Genomic DNA, 12,106 nt, shown 5'->3' on the forward strand with positions numbered 1-12,106 from the left:
GATACTTTACGTACAATTCAGAAAATAAATAATAGTATTTAAATTAATAATATTAAATATTAAATTAATAACTAATAAATAGGTAAAAAGCCAAAGGGGGCGAATAGTTTTGCAAGCCGCTGTCGTTTATTCTTTTTAGGACATTATGTAATTGTGACAACCAGGCAGAACACACTCTCTATGTATCCGCAGCAGAACTGCACTGGCATCCAGAACGATCCTCAGGTTACATAAAAAGCTATAATAATAGGAAGAAGTCATTACCCAGGGGCCCAGAGAAAACGCCAGGTACAAGGGATATATAAACCCCCCATAGAGATACATGAGAGTAACTGTGCCAGGGAAGGGTGCCAGTGGTTTGTATTAGAATAAATTATTTTTCCACTGCAAGAGGAAGAAGCCTCAAAAGACATGATAAGCAGATTACTATGTGATAACACAGGAACAAAGGCTCATGGGAGAATACTGTGTACGTGAACAGTGACATGCCCTGTTGTTAACCCCTTCGCCTCTATATACGGTCTAAAATTTTCCCTGGGAAACCTAGGACTGCAAACATTTAATCAATGCAAGGCAAGAGTTAAATGAGGTCAATGTGAAGTTCTGCACATTCACTACAGACAAATGCTGCCACCCAGAGGTAACGTGTGTGTACTGCGGGTCATAAACAGCTTGGAAGTGTGTATGGTCATCAAACCTCATTAAGGACTTTAGTGAGGCTTTAAAGTAATTGGATGACTGGTGATTTATACGGCATTATTTTACTAGGTAAATAAGGGAGCCATTAAAACGGTAGCACAAAGCAGTATAGTCATTTCATTTATGTTTATGACACAAAAGAGTATAAATCCCCTATCTAGCATTGTGCACTGGGGCTATAAGGCATCTAAGATTGTGGAGACACAGTTATAATGCTATATATTATATAGACAATGGTGGCAGGGAACAGATTCTTATACCTTCTACCACAACCCTTGTGGTGCTACCTGAAATGTTCTGTAAGCCTATGTTCACACTTAAAAAGGGCCCTATGTACCAGGTATGCATTGACAGAATAGGATGGTGAGCTATAGTATGATGGACCCGCTCTTGGGGCCATTACACCCAGTGGACCAAATATTGTTGCTATGTTTGGTCCATCTCATATGTGTTTTGTGGGACTGCAGTAATGAGTCCAATGCTTCATGGGAAAAAAGTATGCAAAATAGCTTTTCCCCCTTTGAGGCGGACTTTGAGACTCCCCAAACATCAGTATACCTTCACTGGAAGACTGCGTTTGGACCACTGAACTCTATTACCCCGCAGAATGTTGACCACAGTATACTTTGCATTTGGTGGCGTAGCTACATGGAGGCAGACCCCACAAATGCTATGGGGCCCGTGTAATAGGGGGGCCCGAGGGCCACCCTGAAGATCGTCTGGCTCCATGATACTAGCCACATACTGACAGCACCCCCATACAGCGGCTTACAGTGGCTCGCACATGCACCCATGAGCCCTCCCAAATCAGCATACACATACTCACCTAGCCCTAGCCAGTGCATGTCACTGAGTGATGTCACTGAGGAGCTGGGAGAACGAAGGAGCGTTGGAGGACTGTATTGGGCTGGGTGAGTATCTGGGGTGGGGTTCTGTAGAGAATACAGGATTTAAAGGGGGCCCCATGAATCCTAGCTACACCCCTGGTTGCTGGAATGCAGCAAATTTTTTACGTTTGAACGTAGCCTAACTCTGTAATACAACGTCTCTAGGAATTAGACCTGTGGTGGTGTGAATAGGCAGTGGTGTAAATTAAAGACACACTCCCATATAATACCTGTTTTATTCCAGCTTTGTTACAACTAAACATTTCATTATTGTGTCTGGGTCATGTGACATCTGATCAGCCACCATCTTGACTTTCAAATCTGCTTTCAATCCCTTGGCCCCATAGATCATTATTTGCAGCTGTCATTATTCATAGACAGCTACTGTTTTCAGATAAAATCCCATCACGGGAACATAGCCTCAGACTGTCAGGTACAATTCATTCCATACTTGTTTTTATCTATTCAGTCTCCTTCCTCCAGTTTTGATCCTGTTCCTTTGTGCTGAAGACAAGGAAATCTGTATCTGAGCTGTTCTCTCTGTCTCTGCTCTGAACCCCCTCTTCCCCTCTCCATTCCTAGATGACTTATGTAAACAATTTTCTGGCAGGCTTTATCTGCAACTTTGTAGCAACATTGTAATGTTGGGAGGGTTAATCTAAGGTCAGGTTGCTGATGAACTTACTATGATTATCCCCCCAGAATTACAAGTAACAAGAGCCATCTGGGTAGGGAGGGGGAGACTGAACAGCTCACACAGTTTTTTGTTTCTTCAGCAGAAAGCAGCAGGATCAAAACTGGGGAAGAAGACTTAATGGATAATAACAAGTATGGAAGGAATTATTAGTATAACCATGGGCAGCAACATATGAAAAGATATGCTTGAGCGTAATACCCCTTTAAGGTCAACTATTATCTCGCCTTGAGGCTACATTTAGACACCCATAGTGCTGACCATAGCTGCGGACCCACAAGTGCGAACTAGACTTCAGATGTGCATTTGTAACTGTCTGCATTTGCATGTACCCAGTCATTAAGAATATGTAATCCTATATTCCCTCCTCATTAACTGTTTAGTAAGACAAGTCTAGCAAGTCTTGGGACTAAGACCAGTGGAGGACAGGGGGCATAGGCATGACAGCTACAGGTAACCAGAGATCTCAGGTTTCATACTGTAATGAAGAGTCAAAGAGGAGTTTTGGCTTAGTGCTTTTGCCGCACTCTGGCACACCTCACCCCTCCTTCCTCTTCTTCATGAATAATCAATGCTGCCCAGCCTCCTGATGGCTCAGCTGTCTGCAGATCAGACCCCTGTAGGCAGTTTATGTCGAAAAGAAACACTCAGATATAGTTGACTCTCTAAGCCCAAATGTGTCTAGAGGTAAATCACCTATAAAGTCTAGAGACCACCAGCAGTTCTTTCTTTGGATTGAATCCCCTTATGAAAATAAAATATAGGTGTGGTGGATATGCTGGTTGATGTTAACTCAGCCAAAGTGATGTTGATACCTGCTTGTTTTGTATGGCTGGCTTTATTCCACAAAATGGTCAGTAACCTTCAGGGTTGTTGTGGGTCCCTTGGGCTCTCATCACAGCAACCTGGAGTGGCAACTGACCCACGGTACTGCCCCCCACAGAAGGGGGAAAAATGACCCAAGGTGTACGGTGCTGTGTGTAAAGGTGCAGGTGCGAGCAAAGATAGAGTCCCGTGCATTGATATAAAAATATAACAACTTTACTGTAAGGCTTTGCAGTGCGACAGTACAAGTTTTACAGATGACAATCCTGATACAGACTTCAGTGCTGAACTTAGTGCTTGAGAGGAATAGAAGAAATAGTTGTAGTAGTGCTTGTAGAAAGTAGAGAGTAGAGGAGTGGAGTTTGCCAGAGGAGCCCTAAACCCAATGTAGCCTTGTACTCTGCCGGAACCTTGGTAGATATCTTTAGTAGTGAAGTGATACTTGTACTCACGTTAAGACTGTGTCTGACTGCCTTCTGCCCCCTGGTATTGTAAAACCCGTACCAGTAGGGTAGTACGAGCCCCAGCTGTGGTTATCTCGGTGTAGCTAGGTGTCCGAGGTGTCCCAGTTACCTGCACTGCGCAGTAGGATACGTAGACCTTTACTTTTATGGTAACTTTGTCCTACTGAGATCAGCTCTTATTCCTTCAGGAGTCTGTCCTGCATTTTCTTAACGTGTTCTAGGCGAGGGCTCGGGTGTTCCTTGGTGGCTACTTTCCCTTACTAGTGCATAGCACTGCATAGTGTATGTGGTAGTTGCTGACCTCCTAGTGGTCAGCACATAACACATGGTACACACAAACATTAACCTATTGCTTCCTTCAGCTGTGCATAGAAAGACATATAAATATAAACACCTAGTGGGGAAACTGTAGAGTACCTAATCTACCACTTAACTTGAGAACTTTTTGACAGGTGCATAAGAGAAGAGAAAAAACACCAGTGGTGGGGCTTTATTTTTTTTTCTTTCCTCATTGTTGGATATATCCAAATTAGTTTTTAAATTCATTTATTTAATACAATTATGATATTATAATAAAATAAAAAATAATTTTTATTTTTCTCATCATTGCATTAAAACTAGGGATGAACGTATGAACCCGAACGCTCGGCATCAGATTCCCGCTGTCTGCCCGCTCCGTGCAGCGGGTGCATACAGCGGGGGGACCGCCTGGAAAACTGGGATACAGCCTATGGTTATGGCTGTATCCCAGTTTTCCAGGCGGTCCTCCCGCTGTATCCATCCTCTCCACGGAGAGGGCAGACAGCGGGAATCATTTCCGAGAAGCAGGTTCGGACCATCCTTTATTAAAACATCTAAACTAATTTGGACCTGATTGGGAATTCTTTGCACTTTTAAAAATGATACAATAATTAGAAAAAAAAAATGTAAATAATTATATTTCATTTCAATCAGGTGATTCAAACCAAAGAAAGACCTTCTGGTGGTCTATAGGCAGGTGACTATATCTATATCTGATTGCAGATCAGTCCTCTGTTGGCAGATACTGAATAACAGCTCAGCAAGCAGGAGGCCGTGCAGCATTGATTATTCATGAAGGAGAGGGAGGAGAAAGGAGTGATGAGACGTGCCAGAGTGCGGCACAAACAACTCCTCTTTGACTCTTCATTACAGTAGGAGATGTGAGATTATGCATAGTCCACTGCACAGGCAAACTATGAAGAGGTAACATGTCCAAAAAGGGGCTGCAAACTACTGCACACTGTCAGGACCAGTGGTAGGGCCCGGAAGCTGACAGATTCCCTGTATAAGTGTTATGTCTCCCCTGAAATAAAACATACAGCCCTGTAGGGGAAAAACTAATACCGTTATAAGCGTCACAATAGGCCCATTTTATTAATTAATTGCAAAAAAAGGATTTAACAAAATAAAGTATATAACATTAGAGAATCTGTGTAAACCTGCATATGGTTGTGTTCAGACTGACCTATAGAATAATGGTATCATGTAGTTTTTACCATATAGTGCATTACGTTGACACAAAACCCCCCTTAAAAGTTACCAGTTGCATTTTTTTTTTTACAATTTCACCAATTTATATTTTCATAAATGATATTTTTGAGGTTCCATCATACATGTTATGGTAGAATGAAAGACGCCATTACAAAGTACAAATATCCCTTACATAGCCCTGTAGATAGAAAAATGAAAGTGCTAGAACTCTTAGAAGTGAAGGAGGAAAAAGTGAAAATGCAAAAAATTTGCACGGTCCACTGGGTCATTTTGGGCTTGGTCCTCAAAGGGTTAATATTTTAGGCTAGTGGTAAGCAATTCAGTGACTTAAAGAGGTATTCTCATCTTGATGAACATAGTTAACCGCTTCACGTCAGCCATACGTCAGCCCATTTCAATGCGATCAGCCCTGCACACATTTCTGTCCACAGACCTAGGCATAATGACAGGCAGCCGCAATCCCACAGCTGCCTGTTATTAACCCCTTAAATGCTGTGATGCACAGCAACGTTTAAGGAAGTCAGTTACAGGTTAAGCACATGTCCGATCTATTAAAATATAACAATATTGTTCCCGCACGGTGAACAGCATAAACGGAAAAAAAAATGCCAGGATTGATGATTTTTTAAAATTATATATATCAGAAAAAAATTAACAAAAAGCGATAAAAAAAATATTCTACACCAATATGTTACTAATAGATTATGGAGATAAAAATTACACCCTAACCAGCCCTGTAGGTGCTTGCATATAGGGAAATATCAAACACGGCTGGCAGGGCAGGCGGAAGCCACCAGGGACTGCCCCAATGACTTTGGTGCGGGCAGCATGAAAGTAGGATGCATAACCAGAATGTGACAAAGGAGACATTGCATGTTTCAGATTGTGCCATTTATTGAAATTAGACATCAAGATTAAAATATACAGCCAGCAAAAAAAGTGCCAGTTTTTTCACCACCACCTTATATGTGTAACAGCCGCAGGCTAAAAATAAAAAGTCAACCTGAACAAACATCTCTGCAACACGTTACACCGGTGCACGGTCTCAATACTTATAATAGAAGAAATAAATATAGATTTTAGCTTTTTTTTCCCATCTCTTTTATGCCTAGAGGAAAATGACTTGTGCTTTGGCCTCTCACCTGTTACCGGGCCAGCGTCTATAGAAGGTTATACTGTATAATCAGACACTCATCCTCGATCAGACTTCCCTTGCTAAGAACAATCTGTCTGAATTGGGAATGTGGTCTATCGAGTGTAGAAAATATAGACACAGGAGCTTTTCTATAAAATATTGCACCAGTACTGAACAAAACTGTGTAGTCCATAGCAAGCAGTCAGATGCTTTAAAGGGGGTGTCCCATTCTGAAAAAAACTTTTAAGGAATTCTTGGTTAATACATTGGGATCCCTATTTGAGAAACCTCATCTATGAGCCAAAACAAAAAATGGCTAAAAAGGGCTTTGCATTAAATTGACAGCCTATTTAATGTTTTGTTAGGAATGGTGTAATGCCTCATTTGCCCTCTGGAGGTGCTGTAGGAAAACTGAATACTTGGTGTCAAGCTAGATTACAACTGTTTGTTTGCAGGGCTTGTCTTTCGAGAACCTTCTAAACCAAGGGCATAGTACAAAATAGAAGCCACTAAATTACTAGAGCCAAATGATCATATGTAGCACCTCTATTTCCTACATTGAGAAAAATTTTGAGAATTTTAAGTGTAGGAATAAGGTAGAATGGGGTAAAATATATTAATGTGTATTTTCCCCCTTCAGTATATCAGTAATGTTTTTGATGGTCGGAATTATGGCGTACATGAACATAATGGAAGCAATCTGCCTTCATATCTTACATAACAAAAAACCTGTCAAATACTGTACATGGGTCGGGCCATTGATCTTTGGCCAGTACTGAGCAGAGTCTCAACCAACTGACGATTACAGATATCCAAAATTGAGGAGGTTTGTGTCCCCTTTACCACCTTTCTAAAGTAAAACCATACAGGACCCCTGAAGAGTTGCTATTCCTAGGGGTTGCTGGTTGAAGTGGATTTGCTGCTAGTAGATAACAGGCATGCCAGAGCATTCATGGTATTAGGCAAACCAGTAGAGTATTGGTTAGAGGCTATTCTATCGCCAGTAGTGTTAAGTGAAGTTGCCAAACTGTTCGGGTTCGGCAAAGTTCTCCCAACCTGAACTCTCGGCATTTGACTCCCAGCATCTGAAGAAGTTTGATGCCCCCCTAGGGCCACCAGCCTATGGCTGTATTCATGTTTTCCAAGACTCCCTAGGGCTGCATCCAACTTCTTCAGATGGCGGGAGTTAAATGCTGAGCATTCGTCAGTTTGCTCAACACTAATACGCAGCTGAACCCAAGCCTGCCCAGTTGTGTATTCAAGGATGCTCTCAAAAAAGCATGTGACTGGTTGCTATGTTATACAGATCCTTTGGCAGTCACTTCTGTGCAGGTTACGTTATGTAACTATTGCTCCAGTAATACCCATAAATTTGAAGTAAGTGTAACCAGGTCTGCTTCAGAGGCATCACTTCACTAGCACACATGCAATTTTTTTTTTAAATAGAATACAAGTACACTGGTCATAGGAACCATGCATCAATATTCATGAACGATTAGGTGCCGTTCCACATATCAAAAATAACCCAAAAATGACAAGATAATGATTTTTTAAGATCTTGCATTTGTGAACTTATGAAGCAGGCGCCCAAAGTATACAGAATCAAAGGCAAGAGATCAGATGTCTGTACAGAAATAGCCTCAAAACTAAGGAATAAAATAAATTCAAACTGTATACCTACAAAAAGACTGCATAGAAACGTGGGCCCACCTGACAACTACCTCACCCTCTTCATTGAAAGTGAATAACTGAGCTTGGAGTCCAAAATGTTACCTAAATGGTACCCTATGTGTCAGGGCTGAAGAGGTCTATGGTGGTAACTCATGGGGGGGGGGGGGGGGGGACAAAAAATTGCCTAGGTGGCTCTGTCAACATAATATCAATACACTGTTTTTTAATATTTATCAAATGAGACTGCATAGACAACTATAGTAACAACGTACAGAAAAATAATCTGTGAGCTACAGAAGGTAGAGTATACATTTTATGAGCTGAACCAACATCTATAACCAATTGAGCCCCCCATGCATTTGCATCTAGTAACATTACTGAGGCATGGTCTATCAATTGACCACTCGCCACTTTTTGTTCTACATCCCTTGCAGGTTGTAATTGTTCTAGTCCTATCACAGAAGTCTTGGTTGTGAGTAGGTAAAAAATGAATTATAGAGATAAAAGTAGGAAGAAAGAACAGTCAAGGGTATCTCCTTAATACTATAAGATCCTGATCCAACAATGTTTTTAAGAAATTCCCCCAAAGGACCAAGAAATTAACAAGTTCTATCTGACTTTACAATTGTTCAATTCAAAGGTGCAGATAAGGCAACAATTATTTGGTCACTCAATAGAATACATTCATAAAGTAGAGTAATAGCAAAAATTACAAAGCACCCCAAAAGTCAAGACATACAAGGTAATTTTTTGAGCCTGTTCTATTTAAACTTAAAAAAAAAAAACAGCTACTCAACTTAACTTAATTTTTTGAGTTCCTTCAATCTTATAGTAAACCTTGACATGCCCTTTATTCTGGTCATAGTTGGACTGGGTTCTCTGGTCCTAGCTTTTACCTGTACAGAACAATTATAAATCCAACTTTTTTGATATTATTGCACACACTAATCTTAGGTTATTCGTGAATCAACTCATAAGGAATGGAACTGAACAGTCCAAAGTTATCTTTAAAGGGGGCTGTATTCAGTATGGGCTGATTAGAGTACCATCTACTTTGGTAGAACAGTCCAACTCTGATAGTTTTCCATGCAATACGTTTCTATTCTCTATTTTTGTATTGTTGCATAAATGGTGTTCCCATTGTTATCAGTGTTGCTTGAATTTTTGCACCATAGTATGCACAGCATGCTGGGCTAAATATTAGACATATATTTGGCAAATTGCAAAAATAAATGCAGTAGAAACAAAACTTTTTGATAGAATTATCTTTCAGGATCCAAACTAAACCTACAAATTGGGGTTACAGCTCATAGACGACATAACTTTTTCTCATGCACTATGCACTAAGAAGCCAACCAAAAATTATTGTAAATTGTAACCCAAAAGCTATGGCGAAATAAAAAAACAACCTTGTCGCAGGTGAGAGGGTAGGTGGCGAAGGAGCGGTGCAACACAAGAAATGTACAATTTTCGGAAGACTATAGACAAGACATTCTGCAAACAATTCTATTCCCATAATTTACCTCTAAAAGTGAATGCAAAAAGGATCTCCTTTAAGGAGACATTTGGCACAGCCCAGATTTGGGAAACATATATACAATGCAAAAATTTGAGCCTAGTAAACATAGAAAGCCTTGTGAATAAACTTGTTTTGCTGTCAGGTCACATACTGTTTACAAAGCCAATAACGAAACCGTACTGGGGTTGAAAGATTGGCCTACGCTCATAATTCTCTTTACTCAAAATGACACTGTCTCCATGGATGAAGAAGGAGGTGTTTGTAGGTATTTTCTTAGGGCCCCGATCTCTGGGCCTATTAAATCTTTTTATGTACAGCAATAAATCAAATTCAGCAATGAAGGTTGATGGTCAATCAAGAAAAAGTCATGGATAATCATCTCCAAGAAGAGTAAACTCCACCATGGGCCACCACTGATGACAGGTGGTAACCACAAGAGGCCTGGTCTTCGAACTGAAAGTCCCAATGTCTTTTCCATTCCTGATGTAACAACACAACACCATTGAGATCTTAAAAAGTCCTTGAGTTCCTGATGCACATAGCAAGACCCGAAGTAAAAAAAAATACTTTGTGCCATCGGCAAGAGTTGAAGATTCGATGATATCTTCACCCAGATCTTTTTCTGTTCAACTTGTTAAATGCAAAAACAAGCAACCTGTAAACTTTTAGAGGGTATCTACAAACAGGACATTCTCTAACTTCACGTCTTCACTGGAAAAAAAGGAACAAACACCACATTCTGAGACAATCGATCATTCTCTGGTGATTTTTATTTTTTTATTTTTTAAGAAAGCGTAACAAGGACCCTACATATTTATCATATAGAGATTTGAGAAGCAGCCTAACAGGACATATCACTATTGTATCTACATTGTAAACATGCCTTCACCATCTCATCTGTAGACTTTGTCAATTTTTAAAAGTCATCATGCAGAGGACGAAAAAAAAAAACCATGAATGCCCTGTACACTAGGAAGCGTCTTTTTTTTTTAATTTTTTTTTTACTAAGAGCTTTCCTGTGAATATAATAAAGCAGTCACTGAGTTAAAATCAGAACCTGCACCTCACTAAAAAGAAAACTACACTCTATACTCTATGAAAAATGCAAAGAAATTTTTTTTTCAATCCATTGCCGAATATTGTACAAGCCTTAAAACAAAGTTTCAAAAAGTTCAAAAAGTTAAGCAGTACTCTCATCCACCAACAGATGGACTCGAAAAGGAATACGTTGCTTTCATAGTTGCTTTCAACAATTAAAATAATAAAAATGTCTTCTGTGATAACATATTGCAAATAGGTTATTACAAGAATGTGTTACTTCTATAAAAAGCATGCATATAATAGATTTCAAATAGAAATACAGATTTTCCTTAACACACTGATGTATTCCCACAAAATATATATATATGTAAGAATATTTATATATATTTATTATTACTATAGCTTGATTTATCGGTCTGCGCTGAACTTTATTTTATTTTTTATTGTTTGTCCGTTCTGCACAACATTGCTTTATGTTGCTTTGCAACTTAAATACTATCAACCCTTTAGCTCTTAAATACATAGACATTCTCTGAAAACATGCTGCAGCTGGGGGTAGGCCAGACACATATCACTGTCTTTTTATTGTTTTTTATTTTTTATATATATAGTTTTTATTACTTTCTTTTCCCTGGACTTTTATAGCAGGTATATCATGATAGGATGCTCTGGTATTTAAGGCAACCTTAGCTTTCGGAGTTTCAAAAATAACAATGGAGAACGATTGATGATTAGTGATCTCATCTACAGAAGGTCCGAGAATTGAAAGGAGCTTCCATTGAGAATGTTAGATCTTGTGCTTTTGGTTTCTTTTGGAGTATGAGGCTGTTTAAATGCCTTTCCTGGAGTTAATGGGATTATGGATTACAAAAACATACACTAGGCCCGTATTGTTGGCCATCAAACTGGTGTCTTCAGTGTTACCGTAAAATACTAAAAAAAATATATATATTCTGTGATGGTTGGTTTGTATAGCTGCTGATGTCACTGGACCAGTCTGCGATGACATAATTTCCAGAGAAAGATGCACCCCCCTCTCTCTCTAACTTGGTGGTTGACCAGGAATGTGCATAGGACATGTCAACACTCACAGGCTCGCACACACGTACGTACACTCACACACTGTTCAATGCCACCTGTCACCTGGTATATCATTTAAAGAAAGAAATGCATGGATGGACCAATGGATAAGATAGGTGCACAGAAAGAGAGAGAGAGAATGGGAAAGAGGAACAGAAGACTGATGGGACTTCTTCTTCTGGTGTTGATAATTATTGTCCTTGACCAAAGCTGGAGATTCAGCTGGAACATAGAAAAAAAAATCATATTAACAAAAATACAACTACAATAGTACATGCTATACTTTCTAATGCTCTTGATAGCCAAGACAATTAGATTAAAGGAAAACTCTGGGCATGGGTAAAAAAAAAAGGGGGGTGAGAACATAATAATGAAAATATACTTACCAGTCCCAGTGCCCCCACAGTGCAGAACCACTGCTCACAGTTTTACTTTGGTCTCTTGTATCTCCCGGCTTCCTGTTTCATCACAACCTGGAAGTAACTACTCACTCTGTCAGTGAGAGCAGAGGTATCCCATCTCGGTCACTGATTGGCTGAGCAGTATTGTTGTGCGTGACCATGACGTTACAGGAACGGG

General features: G+C 39.8%; 1 protein-coding gene across 6 annotated transcripts in view; it reads right to left on the reverse strand.

The window, feature by feature from the left end:
• Window positions 1-5,962: 5,962 nt before the first annotated feature.
• Window positions 5,963-12,106, reverse strand: part of CAMK2A (calcium/calmodulin dependent protein kinase II alpha) — a 155,965-nt gene continuing 149,821 nt past the window's right edge. For all 6 annotated transcript variants that reach the window (XM_069969139.1, XM_069969142.1, XM_069969141.1 and 3 more), the window contains one exon: window positions 5,963-11,749. In XM_069969139.1, coding sequence (XP_069825240.1) covers window positions 11,746-11,749 — 4 coding nt within the window. In that variant the 3' untranslated portion in view covers window positions 5,963-11,745. The remainder of the gene's footprint in view (window positions 11,750-12,106) is intronic.

The sequence above is a fragment of the Dendropsophus ebraccatus genome, chromosome 1, assembly GCF_027789765.1.
Source record: "Dendropsophus ebraccatus isolate aDenEbr1 chromosome 1, aDenEbr1.pat, whole genome shotgun sequence".
Taxonomy (NCBI): domain Eukaryota; kingdom Metazoa; phylum Chordata; class Amphibia; order Anura; family Hylidae; genus Dendropsophus; species Dendropsophus ebraccatus.